Here is a 21430-nt window from a genome sequence, read left to right on the forward strand (position 1 = left end):
GGAACCAAAATCATCTTTTCCTGTGTACCCAAAAATCCTTGCACAAGCCCTACCCTCACCCATTGGTGGCAGGTGGGGGGCATCCCAAGGTCCAAAAAAAAAAAAAAGCAGAGAAAGTCATTTAAAACTAGAAAAGCTACAATTTCTGGGGAAATTGTGTGAAGTGTTCTTGCCTCCACCAGTAGTCTACAACTGGAGTGGGCGGAGTAACTGTGGAAAGGTTGGAGTGTGGTTTACTCACTCTACAGCAAGGGCAGTAAAGAGCTTTCAAATCCCTCGAACATTCCACCGTGTGAGTTGCAAACAAATGGTCATATTGTGAAAACTATCAGGACTATGGCTTAGCTGTGGACATGTTTAGTGGCAGCAGGGATAGCTGAACGTTTTGATATAAGATTTGTGTAGGTGGGCTTGAAAATGAGGGAGTGGTGGCAGTTTAGAAATCATGTCCAGATTTTTCAGCTTTTGCCAGCTCCCACTCTAGTTTTGAACATTCCACCATTCATTCCTATGGGACCAATTTCGCCTCAAAAACGACTATTTCGTGAACCATTCCACAAAGTAATAGCAATCCGATCCGGAACAATCCGCACGTTTCGGTATATTACCGTCTATGTAGTGTAAAAACTGTGGGAGGAGTTAGGGTGGTAAATTTGGCTATAATAATATATATGTGAGATAACATTAAATGGTCTTGCTATGCAAGAACACTTAATAAAGCGAGACTGAAAACACAAGTACTAATAATTAAGCTATTTAGACACCTTACACCAGTACAAAAAATAAATAAAATATTTCTAGGTAATGTAATGGATTGTAAATTACAGACCTTCAACTAAAGGAACGGTTAGTGCCAGCCATGCTGGCCTTATACAGACCTCCTGTTTCAAGTAAAAGTTTAAATTCACTTTGATTTCCAAACCATTCTCACTTTAGTGAGTCTCCCACTTTAGGACAGACGGTAATGACAGCTGACTCTTCTAATTAGCCAGTATCTTCTAACACGGGAATTTCCAACACGTCCTCCTTCAGTAAATAACTCGCTCGGTGAATAAGCGCCGGTGTCCGAAACATGACCGGTCACTACAGGTATGTACTAAGCTTCGCGGACAGGCGGGAAGCACTTTCCTGGAAGCCTCACACTCTGACTAAAATACCGCCCGCGAGCTAGCTGTCAGTAAGGGATTATATAAGCGCAGCATTCCCATGACACGGTCCCGCGCTATTCACCAAGTCCCCTGTGCGGATTACAGGAGCGCTCACCCAGCGGCCGACTCATACCGCAGTGAGTCCAAGAGGCGGGAAACCTCTGACAGTTGTCACTGGCGCAGCCAATCAACGCCCGGGGGCGTCGTGTCACTATACGCGCTGGTTTTAACAGCGGACCAATGAGAGTGAGGTTGGGCGTGGCTATGTGGTCTGGGAGGGCGTGGCTCTGCACGTCGCCCGCTGTCCCGGAAAGCGCCGTATGACGTCAGTGCCGCACAGAAGCTGCGGCGCTCGGAGCGGAGGATGGTGCTCATCAAGGAATTGTGAGTTTGGTTTGTGTCCCGGGCGGGGGGAGCGCGGGCTAGCTGGCCCCGGTCAGTTCAGGCCGGTCACTGACTGCCGTATGGCAAACCGTCGTTGTGCCAATATGGACAATTAGTGCGGCCTCGCTGTCAGGGCCTGTGTGTGTTACCTAGCATCACCTTCCCGGCCGGCACCATCCCATGGCGCTGCCCAGGGGGCCGGGGTGAATGTGCTGTGCACACAGGGGGTCAATGCACTCTGCTTTAATGTTTGATCTGCACTGACAGTGCAGGATAGGGACACCTGGTAGAAGGAAAAGTTACCTGCACTCTGCATGTTGTGTTGGTGCTCTGCTCTGTCTGTGTTGGTGCTCTGCTCTGTCTGTGTTGGTGCTCTGCTCTGTCTGTGTTGGTGCTCTGCTCTGTCTGTGTTGGTGCTCTGCTCTGTCTGTGTTGGTGCTCTGCTCTGTCTGTGTTGGTGCTCTGCTCTGTCTGTGTTGGTGCTCTGCTCTGTCTGTGTTGGTGCTCTGCTCTGTCTGTGTTGGTGCACTGCTCTGTCTGTGTCGGTGCTCTGCTCTGTCGGTGCTCTGTCTGTGTTGGTGCACTGCTCTGTCTGTGTTGGTGCTCTGCTCTGTCTGTGTTGGTGCTCTGCGTTGGTGCTGCAGGCTCTCCTCTCACAGAACATACACTTCGAACAATTACTTGTCATTGACATAGTGACTGCTCATTCATTGTATGTTGGTTTTATACTTTTTGTCTTTACACTAGTGTCGTCCAGTTTCTTGTGTGGGAAATGTAATACTGTATGTGGAACCTATGGAGGCAACTTTATTAATTTAGTAACTAACATACAGCACATGTGTAGAGGTGTGTTTTTTTTTTTTCAATTTTTCTTAAAATAAATTTCCTTAGGGGCTACATCTGAATCAGTTTGGTTATTTGGGCAACACTTTTATGTACTGAGCTGACCTGTGCTAACAGCAAGTCTTGTCAGTGCTAAATAGGTACGACACAAATCTAATTTAAAGGGACAGTATAGTCACCAAAACAACTTTAGCGTAATCAAGCCATTTTGGTGTATAAATAATGTCCCTGCAGTCTCATTGCTCAATTCTCTGCCATATAGGAGTAAAATCACTTTTTGTTTCTGTTTATGCAGCCCTAGCCACACCTCCCCTGGCTGTGACTGATTTAACGTGCATGAGAACAAAATGGTTTCATTTTCAATCAGATGTAACATTTAAATTTTTATCGCCTGCTCTGTAAATTGAACTTTAAAGGGACACTCTAGGCACCCAGACCACATCAGTTCAATGAAGTGGTCTGGGTGCAAACTCCTATCACCCTTAACCCTAGATTGGTAATTTTTGCAGTTTTTATAAACGGCAATAATTACCTGCTAGGGTTAACTCCTCCTCTAGTGACTGTCTACCAGATTGATGTCCTTGATGTCCTCACGCTATGCATTAAGTAATGCTTTCCTATCAGGAAATCCTAATATGAGAGCAGCCATTGCCACGCATGCACATTAGGTCTTCCCTACCTGCAGACGTTGGCGGGGGAAGAGCGCGGGTCGAGCTGAGTCAGCGCCGAGGGACATCGACGCTGGACCCAGGTAAGTGAAAGAAGGGTTTATTAACCTGTTCTGCACCACAGGGGTGACCTTGAAAATGGGGAAACTCCAGCGCCAGAAAATCAAGTTGCAGGATATTGCAAGGTATTAACAGAGCAGCAGATAAATGCTAAATTAAACTGAATTTGCAATAGAGGAAATGTAAACATTCGATGACGCTTTACAGTAAGTGTTTAGGAAGGCTGTGTAAGTCACATGCAGGGAGGCATGACTAAGGCGACAAAAAAAAGTGATTTAATTCCGAAATGGCAGAGAATTAAAAGTGATACTACATGGGCAAGATCATTACACCATAACTGCTTCATTAAGTTAAAGGTCTTTTGGTGCCTATAGTGTCCCTTTATGTCTACTGTAGTACAGGATTATGGAGCTTAAAGGTAAAATGTTCCTTCTCTGGAAATAACACCATTGGATAAAACTTAAAAAAAATGCCTAATTGTGTTAAAGCAACAATTCAAGCACCAAAAACCATGATGTGCAGTTGTTATTGTGCCAGGAGTGCCCTGGTGCCTACATTTGACATGTTACCTGGCGTGCGCTGGGTGCTGCTCCCTGCGCAATTTACTCTAGAGCAAGCATGTCAAACTTGCGGCCCACCTGCCCTGGGGCCACTTTGTGCTGTGGTTGCAACCAGCTGCAAGACAGGAAATATATTTCCTGTCTGATTCTTGTCTTCCCTTCCACGGCCGATCGCGTGCTCCTGTGGCCGCAAGAGCGCAGAGTTTCTGTCTGCAGAGCAGGCCAGCCACTCCCCTTCCCTCTTGCTCACAGTGCCAGAGGAGTGCCTGGCCAACTTGTGAAGAGCATGGCTGATACTGGAGGATGGGCGGCTCATCTTAAGGTAGGGGAAGAGAGGCTTGGAGGACCTTCCTGTGTAATTTGTTAAATTGGAGAGGGGGGCCGTGTATTAATTTGAGGGAGTAGGCAGTGTATTCATTTGGGGGAGGGAGTTGGGCAGTGTATTAGAGTGGTGGGAGGAGGAGCAGTGTATTAATTTGGGGGAGGGAGGGCAATGTATTAAATTAGAGTGGGGGCAGTGTATTCATTTAGAGTGGAGGGAGGGGGGGCGGCAGTGTATTAGAGTGGAGAGAGGGGTGCATTGTATTGGATTTGTGGGCAGGGTATTAGATTGGGTCTCTATGGAGGTGCTGAATGCTCCATGTGAAGATGCTGATTAGCCACAGAGCTTTTTGGCACACATGCACACTATCCTCCCAATGCTTTCCTTTGGGAAAGCATTGGATTGGTTGAGATCATCAAGTTTGATGATCTCAGCCAAAATGAAGAACACAGTCATAGGACTTCAAAATCAGCAAGGTAACGTCATTTGTTTTTTTTACAGTTGTGCAACAGCATACGTTCACCTTTTCAGTCCCATTACCAAATTTTTCTTAATATGTCAAGGTAGTTGGACAGAAACATTGGTTATATGCAAATGCACGTCTTCTTAAAATAAATTTGCTCTTTTGTTTACTTTGAATCCCTACGAGCGTGAGGACATCCAGTGTCAGTTAGGCAACTTTTTTTAATACTGTAATTTCATAAATAAACCTATGTTTCTATGAAAACTGAATTTTTTTTTGTTTTTTGCAGCCCACATGAATTTAAACCTTGTTTATTTGACCCATGTTAGCCATTGAGTTTGACATGCATGCACTAGAGTTGGATGCTTTCAGTCTGAGAAAATGCCAACAATACAGGTTATGCCACAGGAGCTAACGGATAGCTCTTGCTTAGGAGCATCTAGTTCTTTAGCAGAAGTAGTGGATGCGGGGAATGGCACTTGTCAGGCCCCAGGTAAGAAGTCACATATTTCTATAATTATTTGACTACTTACATTGAGAGGGTAACACCAGGGCACTCCTTTCATCTTAACCATTACAGCACGCTATGGTGGTTATAGTGCTTGGAGCGTTCCTTTTAACGTTTTGGTTTCTTTTAATTGATTATTAAAAATATAGCAGTAGATATTAAGTCAATGACCTTATTGGATGGAGGAGTAACAGAAACATTGAGGGAGATTTATAGGAGTGTTCTGTTCTTTAAACTAGATAAAAGCACTTAAAGGGTTATTTCAAGCATCATGATCACTAAACGTATTTTGAAGTGGTCATGGTGCAAGAAGCCTGTATGAAACATTGAGGTTGCTGCTGTAGGTGTAAGTTCACCAACGGTAGAATAATTAGTCTGCCTGGAACGGCTAATGTTAAATCTGGTCATAAAAAGTCAGTTGTCAGCATGTGTGCCATACTGGCAACATATGTCCATTGGTGGCACAGTCCCCACCTCTGTGTTGACCTAAGCCCTGCTTCCTAGATTTCCTATCTCATGCAGTAATGGGAAGTGATGTAATGGAAGGTGGAGAATGTGACCTCAGTGCTGGATTTAAGGCATATTTACATTTGTTACAGATTTATAACAAATGTTTTTTTTAACTCACCATTAAAGTTTAGAGTTGGGCAATCACCATGTAAACCGCAGGCACACTCCTTTTGGTGACTTCTCCCCTTTCACAATTTATGCACCAATATTTAGAACAGAACACATTGATTAATCTCCCCCATTGTTTCTATTTATCCTCTCCTCTCTATGCTGACAGGTGCAAAGAGCAGAACTTATAACAATGACTGACAGGGAGCTAAGATGAAGCAACTCAAGGATAGAGGTAAATACAGTAGTGTGAATTTCTAACTTATTTTGACTCTTGAGACCACAGAAACATGTCTGTTAAGCATAGGGGGTCTATTAAAAAGGTTTAACTACAAAAGTTATGGGAAGTGATACTTATCCCTTAACCCCTTAAGGACACATGACATGTCATGATTCCCTTTTATTCCAGACGTTTGGTCCTTAAGGGGTTAAAGTAGCTCTGCTATCTTCTGAGGTCTTTGAATATTTTGCAAAGGCACAAGATAGAGACAGCTGTGCTTGCAGTGTGGTGGTGCAGGGGAAGAGTTTTTATTTACCTCTTGTCCTCCCCCCATCTTTTTTGGCATGGTCCTCTTCAGCTCCTGGCGCTTCATCTGCTAGGAGCGGACTTCACTGCTGTACACTCACCCATGCGCAAGGGTACATTACTGATATATGTCTATAGAGGAATCTGTGAGACTAAAGACTGAAACAGCTGAGGACTTAGACAGAGCCTAGTGACTACTAAAGGTGTTTACATTGAAAGGCCTGCATTGACAGGCTATAAACAGGGGGGAGGCTGGGGAGGGGGGAAGGAGGTCCGGAAATAGCTTCTTGCTGCCATTCCGGGATGAAGAAGGATATTTTTCCTGATTTGGTGCAAAATTGGAATTTCTTCAAACTGTTTTGCCTTTTTTTGAATAAACAGCAAAAACAAATGTGAGAGGTTAAACTTGACGGATGCACGTCTCTTTTCAGCTATGTAACTACGTAACCTATGTCACTGAAAACTCTGCAGTAATTACTTCAAGGAAACACCTACATGGCTTTTTTGGGGGGGGGTTTGCTGTAGTCATTGTTGTCAAACTGAAATTTATTGTGAAATTAAAAGATCATTTCAAACATGGCAAACGTCTTATACCATATAGGGTTGGCAGATGCTTTGGCTTTAGCACATAGTTTCTAAAGACCACTCTGGGTTGTTTATGGTATGGTTTATGCAGAATGAAGAAGGGATACATCTTTGGAGAATAAATGAGCATACATGAAATAAAATAAAATGGCTGAAAGAATCATTGCCAGTACTGAAAGATTTTTAATCAAGTTCCTTCTAAGATCTATATTGCTCAGTATGTGGACCCATCTGTCTCTCTCTTATTTATTTAACCCCTTAAAGTAGGGCTCAACAAATTGGAATCTAGGACCTAGCTAAAACACTTAGGAGCCATTTATTTTTTTTAACAAGCTTTAAAGGGACACTATAGTCACCAGAACAACTACAGATTATTGAATTTGTTCTGGTGAGTAGAATCATTACCTTCAGGCTTTTTGCTGTAAACGCTGTCTTTTCAAATAAAATGCAGTGTTTACATTACAGTCTAGTGATAACTTCATTGGCCGCTCCTCATGTAGCTGTTAGAGATCCTTCCTGGGTCATGGCTGCCTAAAATGCATTCAAACATTCTGTGTCTCCACCCTCTGCATGCAGACACTGAACTTGCCTCATAGATTCATTGATTCAATTCATCTCTATGAGGAGATGCTGATTAGCCAGGGCTGTGTGTTTGAATCATGCTGGCTCTGCCTCCTTGTCAGTCTCAGCCAATCGTCTGGAGAAGCACTGTGATTGGATCAGGCTGCTACTTCTGATGAGTCAGCAGACTGCTTGTTTTTCTAGATGGTGGTTTTAACACTATAGGGTCAGGAATACATGTTTGTGTTCCTGACCCTATAGTGATCCTTTAAACTAATGACTAAAATATAATTCTTAAACGAACACTAATCATCAGAACCACTAAAGCTTAGTATAGCCTGTCCCTTTAGTGCTTAAACCAACTGATATTCCTTTTATTGTAGGGATATTCCTTATTGCATTAAAGAAAGGGAAGGGCGAGAGCGGGCATCCCTGACGTGGACCGTTGAGGATTGGTAAAGAGGTGGTATATGTCCCGTTGACACATATTCTAGCCGAGGGAGACGTATGGACTGCCTGAGTCCATTCCTGTAACTTTGGGACCCATCCTACTCTCTCCAGTGTCTGGAATAAAGAGTCCCAGCTCACTCTATCAAAGGCCTCCTCCACATCTGTCAATAGCAGGAAGAGGCCCTGAGAGGACAAGCAAGAATAGTGCATCAAGGATACAGGTTTGAATTTTGTGGTCAGAGATTATTTTAGGTCACAATTAGAGAGAGGCCTGTAATTTGCACATTGCTCCACATCCTTGCCCTTTTTTTTTGGTGTGAGTGATATGTTGGCTGCCTGAGTTTGGGGTGGAATGGCGTGTCTTCTCTAATTGCCATAGTGAGGAAACGTGTATCAGCGTATTGTTTATAGTATCATAAGAGCAGGCCATCCGAGGCTTTCAATTAAGGCTTTCAATTCTGTCTCTCTAATGGGTTTTCCTAGCTAGTTTGCAACCTCTGGATGTAGTCATTTCTATATGTGTTCCCTTATGTATTCCTGAATTTACCCAAGGTGATCTGGTGTGTTTCGGATTGGGTAGGGAGTAAAGTTTGAATAATAGTCACAAATTGTCTATTAACTTGTTGAATAGGTATTGTAGCTGGTCTTACGTCTTTGCCACCTTCCACTTCTTAATCGTGATTTGTTAGCATTTGTGTAAAATAAGGCTTTGGACTGCAGTTAGTAGTGGGCAGCCAGTGGTTGTGGTTGAGAGTGCCTCCAATGGTTGTGTATGGTCAGGTTATTTTCATCAGAGCTGTTACTACAGAGGTCTCGCTGTCATGGTGTAAACGCAGGGCTCCTTAACTACTCCCTTTCTTAGACTAGACTGAGTGGACTTTTTTTTTTTTTTTAAATATATCTGTGATGCAGTGTCTGTGGCCCCTCCTGTATGTATGACCTTTGGTATGTGACGTTTTAGGGATCTAGGTGCATTATAGTGCCCCTGCTAGAGAGGTGCAATTGTATAGAAGCATGTAGGCTCTGCGGGCTAGCAGCCAAGTAGACATGTATCCCTGCCTGTAAAGTAGGATAGATTCCAATGTGGGATTCGGGTCATTCCCTAATTGGGAATTTGCTGTATCATCGGCAGGCTTATGGTACATACAAAAGTGCGCATAAAGTAGCACGTTGTGCAGTACTGACCCTGGAAGCACCTCTAGTGGCCGTCTGGGTGACTGCCACTGGAGGTGCCCCTAGGGAGCAATGTAAACACTGTCTTTTCTGTTTTTTTCTTGGATTCAAAGCAAATTTGTAAAGTACTGGTAAAAAGGATAAATGAAATCACAACCCTGATGCGTTTTTTTTCTTTCTTTTTTTGTTTTTTTTTAATCCATGTTTGAATGTGAAGCTTCTTCCTTTTCCTCTATTTGACTGGTGTTTGTTTTATGCTTTCTACAATCCAACCTTACTTAATAATTTGCAAATGCTCAAGGGCTTTTATATTCTGGCTGCCGTTCCACAGTTTATAACTTTATGTTAACAAAGAAAACCAAAGTCCTGTTGGAATACATTAGCATGTTGCTTTTACAGTTAATTCATCAGTAAATATAACACTTAGGGGATGCTCTGCAGCTAATTTATAATTGTGTTTTATTATGTATTAATTAACTGTTGTAATTTTTACATGTTGATGGTTTTTGCATTAAAATGGCTCTGTCACCTCAGACTTACGGGTACCTCTTTTCTCTGATTGTTTTTTTATTTTTATTTTTTTTCATCATATGTTCTTGTTTTCTTCATCTGTGATCTATTTATCTTTAAAACATAGGACAAAATAGAGACCACTTTGTCTTATGAATTATTCCTACACTTGCCAATCTTGACAAAGGATGGATAGCAAGAGATTACTTTAACCCTTTGGAGCCCTTTTGGGCACAATGCACAAGGTCCCACCACTCAGATTGCAGTATAACCTGTGAGGGGGAAAGGCACTGACTTCCACGACCTGTTCTCATGTGCGTGCTCAGGATCAGCAAGAATGGGGAGTTAGAGGGCGGAATTAAAAAATAAATTAAATAAAAATTAAATAAAAGCTGCCTATAATGGACTGACTTTTTTATACACAGAATTAACATTCGTTCCGGGTTGCCAGGGTAGCATGTCCAGATTTATAATGGTTTGCAGTGTTTCAAGCAGAAACACTGTTGTTACATCCTCCTACCACCATGACCACTTCAAACCACTAAAGTGGTCATGGTGGTTTCAGTAACCATTTAAGGCAAGCTTCACTTCCTTTGTTAGCTTGACAAAGGAAGTAGAGTTTGCCTGAAGCTCCAAGCTCAAAATTATCAAGCGTAGACAAAGCTTTGTCTTTTGTTTTGAATAGATATAGATTAGAAATAAAAAATTCTGAAAGAGGAAGAGAAGAAGAAGAAACGATAGGAGAAAGGTTAGTTTGAGGTGGCAGAGGCTCTTTAAATTAAATGACAACATTTATTTTAATGCATCCGAAACAGCCTGTTTTGTAAACAAAATCTTAATTGTGCTTTCTCCCCTCTCTATCTCTCCTATACAGCCGAGTAGTTTTGCCATGTTCGGTAGAGGAGGTATGTGGATATTTTAATCACCTGTCATGAAAACTAATTTTTATATGTCATGTTATTAACATAAAATTATTACAAGCTCTCCAAAAATAAAGTACACAGCATCAATTAATATATACAATTTTTACAAGCATTCTCTTTGCAAGTACCTGACTTGATGTTTAATGTATAAGCTTATGTTCTTATCTGTTTTTACTCCTCCTTTTCCTGTCTGACTAAATGACTACATTGTTATACTCTTTGCTTATCCCACATAATATAATGGACAAAGATAATGATTTGTTGGGGTAATTAAAGGGATACTGTAGTCTTTGGAATACAAAGTTGTATTCCTAGCACCAAAGCTCATTTTGTGCACCCCCCACCCCCACACACACACTGTAAGTTAAAAACAAATAAAAAAAAAAACTTTACTTACCGCTTCGATTTCTCTCTTTGTTGGAGCTCTGCCTCTTCCGTCTTCACCCAACAGGGGGGAAGTGGATTAGATCCTCCCTATAGGAAAGCATGACTTCAGTGCTTTCCTATGTGGATTTTACTGACACTGGATGTCCTCATGCATGTGAAGCAGGAAGTAGTGCCAGACTGAACCATGCAATGTAATTATTGCAGTTTCTCAGAAACTGCAATAATTGACATTGTAATGTTAAGGGGACATGTTCCTTGTCAAGTCCAGCACTCCTCATAGAGAAGCATTGGGGACGTAGGGAGCATACTCTGTGTTCCGCTAATCTGATGCATCTCATAGAAAAAAAAATTAATCTAGTGCGTCTCCATAAGAAGTATTGAACATGTTCTGTGTCGTGATAATGCAAAATGTAAATACTTTTGGATTTTCAAAAGTTTTAAGTAAGAAAAACCTTTATTTGTCAGACTGACAGCTGCCAGCAGTGACTTCTGATTAGGGATCGACCGGTTATTGGTTTTGCTGACATTATTGGCTGATATATATATATATATATATATATATATATATATAATATATATATAAAAAATCCCATGCACTCACGCTTTAATGTTCCTCATATGCCGGGTGCCAAAGCCTGGGCTCCAAAGATACATAGAATGCCAAATAATAGCTGCTCACCGGTCTTGTTAAAATCCAAAAGTTTTATTCAATCATATTTAAAATTTGTGACCAACGTTTCAGTCCCCGCTCGGGACTTTCCTCAGGGTCAGACAAAAAATGATAGGACAACACATAGTACTTGCAATGTATGTCAATATATAGCCATAACAATAATTAAGAGTGACTCACCCAGGTGCATGGTGTCCTCGGCGTTTCCGCCGTATGTACTTCCGGGTGTGCGAATTAGGTCTCAGCCCAGCTCCGCCCCTTTCCCCTACATGTCGGGGAGCCTGTAAATCAATGGAGAGGGGGTGCATGTTCTTTGCACCATTTTTTGCACTTTATTTACTGCACGTCACCACTTTAAAAACTACCTGGTGTAGTATCTTCTATAGCACTTTAATATGATATACACTAGTTACATTATTGGTATGTGTTTCTAGTGGCACCATACAAATATGCCATATGCCTTCACAAGATAAACCTCTACAGGGTTTCTTTTTTCATGTCTTATTACATTTATAATATCTCATTTTTTCATCCACATATATTCACTCATACAACTCACACATGGAGTTTCTATTATGCACTATCGGTGGATTGTCCGCATTACGTTGCTTAGCAACGCCCCACTTGCCGGTTACCAACACGGCACGCGTCATGTGACGATATGAGTCATGTGCATTTCTGAGGGTGGAGCAACGGGTTGAGTGCTCGCGCACACCCGGAAGCATAGCCGACGCTACACGCGCGGTTGATATGCCGCACCCCCTCTCCATTGATTTACAGGCTCCCCGACATGTAGGGGAAAGGGGCGGAGCTGGGCTGAGACCTAATGCGCACACCCGGAAGTACAAATGGCGGAAACGCCGAGGACACCATGCACCTGGGTGAGTCACTCTTAATTATTGTTATGGCTATATATTGACATACATTTGTCTGACCCTGAGGAAAGTCCCGAGCGGGGACTGAAACGTTGGTCACAGATTTTAAATATGATTGAATAAAACTTTTGGATTTTAACAAGACCGGTGAGCAGCTATTATTTGGCATTATATATATATACATACATACATACACATTTTTTTTTTTTTTGGTAAGTATCGGTATCAGACGATAATCACTGGCAATACAGATAAGTGCGCACCGCGGTTCAGGAACTTATGTTTCCTGTACCCGGTCAGACTGAAAGGAAGTGCTCACTGAGAGAGCACTTCCTGTCAGTCCAGCCGGGTACAGGAGACTGAATCTACCAGGATCTATACCAGGAGACACACTGAGGAGCAGGGACCAAGGAGGGGAGAGAGAGAGACACTAAGGGTTGGGGGGCGGGGGAGGAGATTGAGGATCACTATGGGGGAGGGTGAGTGGTGAGGATCACTATGGGGGAGGGTGAGTGGTGAGGATCACTATGGGGGAGGGTGAGTGGTGAGGATCACTATGGGGGAGGGTGAGTGGTGAGGATCACTATGGGGGAGGGTGGGTGGTGAGGATCACTATGGGGGAGGGTGGGTGGTGAGGATCACTATGGGGGAGGGTGGGTGGTGAGGATCACTATGGGGGAGGGTGGGTGGTGAGGATCACTATGGGGGAGGGTGGGTGGTGAGGATCACTATGGGGGAGGGTGGGTGGTGAGGATCACTATGGGGGAGGGTGGGTGGTGAGGATCACTATGGGGGAGGGTGGGTGGTGAGGATCACTATGGGGGAGGGTGGGTGGTGAGGATCACTATGGGGGAGGGTGGGTGGTGAGGATCACTATGGGGGAGGGTGGGTGGTGAGGATCACTATGGGGGAGGGTGGGTGGTGAGGATCACTATGGGGGAGGGTGGGTGGTGAGGATCACTATGGGGGAGGGTGGGTGGTGAGGATCACTATGGGGGAGGGTGGGTGGTGAGGATCACTATGGGGGAGGGTGGGTGGTGAGGATCACTATGGGGGAGGGTGGGTGGTGAGGATCACTATGCGGGAAGGGGGGTGGTGAGGATCACTATGCGGGAAGGGGGGTGGTGAGGATCACTATGCGGGAAGGGGGTGGTAAGGAACACTATGCGGGAAGGGGGTGGTAAGGAACACTATGGGGGTGGTAAGGAACACTATGGGGGAAGGGAGGTGGTAAGGAACACTATGGGGGAAGGGGGGTGGTAAGGAACACTATGGGTGAGAGAGCTGCCTGGTGGTTTAAGGTCACAGAACCTGGCTCCCAGTTGAGCCACGCTGCTCTCAATATTAAGCTTAATGTAGTTGTTATGGTGAGCATAATCATTGCCTTCAGACATTTTCATGCACACTGCCTTTTCTAAGAAAAGGCAATGTTTACATTGCCCCTAGGGACACCTCCAAGTGGCCACTCCTCAGATGGCCACTGGAGGGGCTCCCTGGGTCAGTGGTGCACAGTAGGCAGCAGTGCCATTCAGCATCTCCACGCTCTGCATGGGGACACTGAATTTTCCTCATAGAGATGCATTGATGATTGGCCAAAATAGCGTTTGGCCCCGCCCCCATCCTGCCTCCTTGCTGATTTTTCCCTTTGGGAAAGCATTGGACTAGCTAAAAATTGACAATTCGCATGTCATCAAGGAGGCGGTTCAGGGCGGGGACTTAAATAAGGTGCGTCTTAATTCTTTCTAAAGGGGGGGGGGTGGGGGGGGGGGGCAAGCCACCTAAAATGGTGGGTTTAACACTATAGGGTCAGGAATACATGTTTTTGTGTTTTTGTGTTCCTGACCCTATAGTGTTTCTTTAATAACATTATCGAAATCTAAAGTAGTGTCTCTTTTTTTTAATACATTTTTTTATATAATATTTAATTAATACTATACTTGATTATAGTACCAAGTTGGCCAGCTTTATTCTGTGGCTGAAGCTAGCAAGAATGAAACTGGTGGTGGCGAGGGGATTGAAGTCTTAAAGAATGAACCCTATGAAAAAGATGGGGAAAAGGGTCAATATACACACAAAATATACCATTTAAAAAGGTGAGTTACATGACGATGTATGAGTGTGTTTAAAAAATAAAAATATAAGGTTGTATTGTATTTTAAATGCATATGATTCAAAATGTATTTTATGCACCATAACAACTACAGTTAATTGTTGTAGTTATGATGCAAAGAGACTGTGCATGCCATCCCTAATTTTATTCAACCTTTTTGGCAGAAGTTTTATTTAAAAAAACAAAAATAACGGTTTCTCCCTGACGCTCAATAATCATACTACCATCATCCGTGTCAATTATGTTCAACTATAGCTGTAGTAGCTATGGTGCATAGATTGCACTCCAACAATAATATTTGCTGCATTCTATGCATAGTTTTATAGGATGATGCATTCTTTACATTACAAGATACATAATAGTAATGTTTGTAACAGTCAGAGTACCTTAGTAAAGTTAAAGAACTACCAAGAGTATGTTACAAGCTTGGTGTTTCTATTACAAACCCCAAATCATTGTGCTCTCAGAATCATGGTTAGCAGCAAATATACCTGACTCTTCCATTGCAATACATGGGTGTTCATGCTGTAGAAATGACAGACCAAAAAGGGGGAGGAGGCATTGTTATTTATGTTGACAAGTCTGTAACATTCACCCCTTTACAAAACTATAGTTATCCTGCCACCTTTGATTTCCTTTCTGTACAATCAAGATCCTGTACAGTAAATTGATCAATTTGATCAATTGTTGCTGGATTTTATCAACCACCTAGCTCTCCAGCACACTGCCCTTCAACATGCAGCCTTGCTCTTTCCATTTTTTTTTTTTTTTTTAAATAAAACTGAATTTAATAAACAGAAATAATGTAGATCTACATGTCAAACTTGCAGGGGAAAATGTACACATTTCTTGTGCAAAGTTTGCTGAATAAAAATGTGTGTTTTTTTATGTTTGTTTTTTGGGGGTTTTTTTTTAAACATATTTTCCATCTTCTGTTCCCAGTAAAGTTCCTGGCTTTGTAAAGATGTTTGCTCCTGAAGGATCCTTAGTATTTCACGAAAAAGCATGGAATGCATATCCGTACTGTAGAACAAGTAAGCAACTCTTTTGGTCTTTTAGCAAGATTCAGAGATTTGTTGGCTATGTGTTTAATTGTCTGGTTTCATGAGATGAGGTTATTGTGGATTTGGAATGTCCCTTTCCGTTAATAAACTTCTGGTCTCCTAACATCATTGTTATTGCCTTTAAATGCATTATTACAATTTTAACAAAAACATATTTTAGTCAAATTCTTTACAAATTTATAGCAAAAAAGTGATTTCTGGGGGGAGCTCCTGACAGCTAACAATATTTTTTTTTGCCTCCTTTTGCACCCCAAACAATTTAATTTGGCTCTCACGAGCGGTAACCACAGGGACCTACACACTTTCAAAACACTGCAATGGCGCATGTTTTACCGCAGTACTCTGAGACAGGGGAGTGCCCTACAAATGGGGGCCCCACAGAGGCCTTACAGCCACTCATGCTGGCAGCCAATGCTACTTTTCCTCACCTGAGGAATTTTTCAGCTGCTTGATTTTACAGCCTACTGCCAATGTAGATGACAACCCCCCTGGAGTGCTTCGAGATGTCCACGCTTTAATTGAACCACCAGGTCCGATTCTGAAGCGACAGTATGCAGAGACCCTGGCAGCGTCTGCACCGTGAAATAGCCTGGCTCCTGTTCCTTGATGCAGAGCATCTCTCCTTTCCTACCTACACTCCATGTCTCTGGAGTTTAGTTAATTGCTTCAGAGGTCTTACAACTGCACACTTAATTCTACCAATGTTGGATGAAGCATTATTCCGCCCAGGCAGTATAGACTATTTCCTACTTTAATTTTATGTTTATGTTCTCAGCCGGCTCTGAATTTGCGCTTTCATTCCTTACCATCTTGATATTTTAGCATACCGTGCTCCTACTTTTTAAAAAACAAACAAAAGGGGCACTAATTTTACTACAATCTGATAATGTTTATTCCATATGATCTTGTTTCTTATCTGTTGTAATACACAGAGCTGACTGAGAACTATTTATGTTGCCTCTTCTTTGGTGATTTAGGTTAGCTTATTCTATAACATAAGCCCCATGTCTGAGACTACCATTCATTGCTACTTTAGAATTAACAGACCATTAGGCTGTATTTTCATGTTTTCTTTATCTAACCGACGCAATGCAATTATCCACTTTCCTACTTTAGTTTGACTGTATGAGAACCAGTGATACCTCTGCGAAGGTTACCTAGCATGGTGCGCGATGTGACACCAACGTGTATCAATGTTATTCTTATGCTGCATGTCGAAAGTAAAGAATAAAAAAAAAAAGTGATTTCTGTTTTATTTGTAAAATAAATTAACATTTAATAAAGACTACAAATGTCATTGGTGCAAATAATTTGGAGACAGAGTGGATATCCATTCCACTGCACTACTCATTGAAGGAACACTCCAAACAACATAAACCACTACAGCATATTGTAGTGGTTATGGTGCTATGAGTACTCTGGCACCCACCCCCCCCCAGGCTTAGTTAATTAGCGAAGATTGTCATTTGATCGCTTCTGGTTAGAAAAGGTAGTATGAGAAGCCCATTGGCCCACAGATGTGTCGCCATTCAAAAATGGTTTGTCTACCTATAATGGGAGCAAAGATGGTGGGCAGCAGGGCATTCCTGGCATGGGCTGTAGTGGTTATTGTGCTATGAGTGGTCCTATAACAGGGCCTGTTTGATTTTGGAAGCCTGGAGAGAACAGGTAAGTTTGGTTGGTTAACCCCTTAAGGACCAAACTTCTGGAATAAAAGGGAATCATGACATGTCACACATGTCATGTGTCCTTAAGGGGTTAAAGGAATACAAATCTGTATTCCTAATACTATAGTGTTCATGTCCCTAATTATATATGGATCCCCTCCTTTTGCCATAAAAAATTATTACAATTATTTTTTTACTCATGTTTTTCCAGCGCCAAGACACTCAGTGCTGTTCACTTCCAGCAACATCATCAAGGAGGCATGACCTATATTGTTATACCCTGCCCTTTAGACTCATTTGCCAACATTCAGTGTGCACTCTTGAATGCCGCTCCGTCTGCAGCAATCTGAATCCAACTGCCAGACACAACCTTTTCATCTCTAGCTCACTCACAGTACTAGCACTCACAGAAACCTGGCTTTCCCCCTCTGATAGTGCTACTCCTGCATCTCTATGTTTCGGTGGCCTACAATTCTCCCACACTCCCAGACTCAACTGTAAGTCTGGGAGTGGTGTTCGGCATCCTTCTCTCCCTTCAATGTACCCTTTAACCATTCTCCCCTGCCCTACCCTTTACTTCCTTTTAAGTTCACACTGTATGCCTATCTACTCACTTCCTCTCCTAGCACTCCTTCCCTTCTACTTGGGGATTTCAATATCCCAATCAACAACTCAAGCTGCACTAATGCCTCTCGTCTGCTCTCTGTAACCTCCACCTCCTTTGCCCTCAAGCAAAGGTCTAATTCAGCAACCCATACAGCGGGAAACACTCTTGGTCTCGCCTTCACCAACCTCTGTACCGCCTCTGTAATCTCTCCAATATTCCTTTTCCTCTGTCTGACCACCATCTGCTGACTTTTGACATCAGCACAACCAGGACCCAACTCACACCACCCTCAGCACATCAATCTCACAGAAACCTCCAATGTCTTGACCTAGAGCAACTCGCCACTAACCTCCAAACTCTCCTTTTACCTATCACAAACTTCACCTGCCCTAGCTCTGCAACCTCCTTCTACAATTCCACCCTCTCCTCGCAACTAGACATCATGGCACCTCCTACACTTAAACGCAGCAGGTGCCTCCAACTACAACCTTGGCACACCAAGCTGACTCGATAACTACTTTTACAGCTTGGCTCTTTCCTCTGCAAAAGTAAATTACTTAAATACTCTCATAACCACACTCTCCCGTGAACACAAACGACTATTTCACACTTTTAACTCTGTTCTTCACCCTGTTGCTCCTCCTCCTCCTACCGACTTAACCGCCACAAACTTTGCAACTCACTTCACTGACAAGATCTCTACAATCAGGAAAGATATCTCTCATCTCTCTCCTTCCCCTTAAAATACATCCCCCAACCCCACTCCCTCTGCTGTTCTATGTTCATTTGCACCCTCTACAGCACCTGCTCCCTTGATCCTATTACCTCTCATCTCACCTGTATTCTGTCTCCTTCTCTTGCTCTGCCTCTCACTAACATTCTCAATCTCTCCCTCGCCTCTGGCATATTTCCATTACCCTTGAAACATGCAACTGTAACCCCGATTCTAAAAAACAAACAAACAAACCAAAAAAAAAAACAGCCTTGACCCTAACTCCCCATCCTACTACAGCCCTATCTCGCTATAGCCTTTTGCGTCCAGGATCATTGAAAGACTTGAGTATGTGAGATTGACAGACTTCCTCGAGTCCAACTCTCTGCTTGACCCACTTCAGTCTGGTTTCCGTGCTCAGTACTGTGTGGAAAACCTTTCCGCTGCTTTTGACACTGTTGATCATGAACAGCTTCTTCCCATACTCTGTAATCTCGGTCTACGAGATATTGCTCTCTCCTGGTGCTCCTCCTACCTCTCCCAGTGCTTTTTTAGTTTTTCTTTTTCTGGCTCTATCTCTCTCCCCCCCCCCCCCCCCCCTGTTTCCCCAATCCCTGTTGGTGTCCCCTAATGTTCAGTCCTTGGTCCCCTACAGTTCTCCATCTATATTGCCTCCCTTGGTAAACTTATCAGCACCTTTGGCTTCCAATATAACTTCTATGCGGATGACATGCAAATCTATCTTTCATCCGCTGATCTCTCCCCGTCCCTCTTGACTAGTGTCTTCGACTGTCTCTCTGCTATTTCTAACTGGATGGCTGCCCACTCCCTGAGCTCAACTTGTCCAAAACAGAAGTTCTGGTCTTTCTTCCCTCAAGTGTTGCTACTCTTGTTTCTGTCTTCCTCAACGTTAATGGTGCTCCACTACACAGGCTTGCTGACTGTCTTCTCTTTGACTCCGAACTCTCCTTCACCCTTCATGTCCAGTTGATCGCCAAATCCTGCCGCGTCCATGCCAGATGTGGCTAAGGTGCTGGTCCATGCCACTGTCCTCTGCTGCCTTGACTACTGCAGTCATCTTCCTGTCCGCCCGCACCTCCCACACCTCACTCCTCTGTCAGTCTCTGCATTGGCTTCCGTAAGATATAGGGCTCAATATCGAATTCTGCTTCTTGCTTTTAAATCTCTACATAATGCTAGTCCCACCTATCTATCCTCCCTAACACGTAAGTATGTCCCGTCTAGGCCCCAATGCTCTGCTGAAGACCTACGTCTAGCCTCTGTTCGTACTCCTACCTCTGATGCTTGCATTCAAGACTTCTCTAGAGCTACACCGTTCCTGTGGAACTCACTTACCTTTTCCGTAAGCCACTCTCCAGGGTCCACTTCTTCAAAAAAAAAACATTAAAAACTCAACTTTTCACAAAAGCATATCAATTAAACTGTTAAAAATATATATATATCACACTAAATCTTCAGTGAATTCTATTGTTCCTAGTTCCTTAATACTTCCCTTATCTTTTGTGTCACTATTCCCCCCTCCCTCTAGCATGTAAGCTCATTGAGCAGGGCCCTCAACCCCTCTGTTCCTGTGCTTCAAACATGTCTGGCTACAATTACATGTTTGTTAGTCCACCCATTGTAAAGCGCTACGGAATTTGTTGGCACTATATAAATATAACCATAATAATAATTGTTGGTGCAATCTAATGCTTCTTAAAGAGAATCTTGTGTGTGGCAAGTGCTGCTGGCGACAACCAGGTTCCCCATAGTAAAGTATTGAATTTGATGCTTTCCTATGAGCTTCCAGGTTATGTGATGGAGTTTTACTTGGTCAGCGGAAGCCTCTCTTGTGGCTGTCAGTGTGACAGCCACTAGAGATGGATTTAAAGGATTACTTCAACCACCATGACCACTTTAGTAATGTCAAGTGATCATGGAGGTAGAAGCCTGGATGTGTAGTGTTTTTGTTTGAAACATTGCACATTCAGAATTATTTGCACTTGTGTGTCAGGAGCTAGTTACAACACCGGCACATGTTTGTTAGACAACCTTGGAACTCTGCTCTGTGCTGCATGGGGAATGACTGCTCTCTCCCACTGTGAAGACCCTCTTGCCTCCCTCCATGGATATAAAGATATAGATATAAAGATATAGATATATATTATTTTGTTTTTTATTTTAGAAATCCTTCTGTTTGTCTCCTCAGATTGCTCGCATGTACTCAGAGCCTGCAAAACTATTAAATCACAGTCTCCTCTATGAGAAGCCTGTGATTGGACTGCATGAAGCCCCCCTGTGCTGTGACATCAGACAAGGGAGGGAGATCTACGCTGGGAGCTTTACAATTAAAAAAATAAAAAATATTTTACATTGTAGGGTTAAAAGGACAGGTCCACTGCATCCAGACCACTTCATTGAGAAGTAGTAGTCTAGGTGACTTTAGTAGTCCTTCAAAGCATCTGATTCACCAGCTTAGTCATACATGGAAGCCTACAGGTTGTGTTTGTATCTTTTAGAAATCCAACCTACATTGGATGTTTATTTTAACATGGGCCATAGGTAGCCTAACCTTGATCTACACCTATGTTTGGATTTAATAATTCTGTCTTTACTTTTTCTACTTACTTTCATCTTGTTTTTCAAATTCATATAACAAAGTACGTACGTGCATAAATTCACTTTTTATTTTTAATAAGCATATACACTGATCAGCCACAACATTAAAACCACCTAACTAATGTAATGTAGGCCCCCTCTTGCTGCCAAAACAGCTCTGATGCATCGAAGCATGAACTCCAGAAGTCTTCTGAACGTGTCCTGTGGTATTCTGCACAATGACATTAGCAGCAGTTTCTTTGAGTCCTACAAGTTGGGAGGTGGGGCCTCTATGGATCGGATTTGGAGACTACACCTTGTAGTCATGTTCCTCAGTCCGTTCCTGAACAATTTTTGCAGTGTGGCAGCATGCCTTATCCTGCTGTGTAAATGCTCTGACCAAGTTGTCTAGCCATAACTATTTATCCCTTGTCAAAG

General features: G+C 42.9%; 1 protein-coding gene across 1 annotated transcript in view; it reads left to right on the top strand.

Moving 5' to 3' along the window:
- Window positions 1-1457: 1457 nt before the first annotated feature.
- PITPNB (phosphatidylinositol transfer protein beta) overlaps window positions 1458-21430 on the top strand; it is a 62057-nt gene continuing 42084 nt past the window's right edge. Inside the window, exons 1-4 of the mRNA XM_063454622.1 lie at window positions 1458-1532; window positions 10254-10284; window positions 14182-14327; window positions 15287-15378. Coding sequence (XP_063310692.1) covers window positions 1513-1532; window positions 10254-10284; window positions 14182-14327; window positions 15287-15378 — 289 coding nt within the window. The 5' untranslated portion in view covers window positions 1458-1512. The remainder of the gene's footprint in view (window positions 1533-10253; window positions 10285-14181; window positions 14328-15286; window positions 15379-21430) is intronic.

Source organism: Pelobates fuscus, chromosome 5, assembly GCF_036172605.1.
Source record: "Pelobates fuscus isolate aPelFus1 chromosome 5, aPelFus1.pri, whole genome shotgun sequence".
NCBI classification, from domain to species: Eukaryota; Metazoa; Chordata; class Amphibia; order Anura; family Pelobatidae; genus Pelobates; species Pelobates fuscus.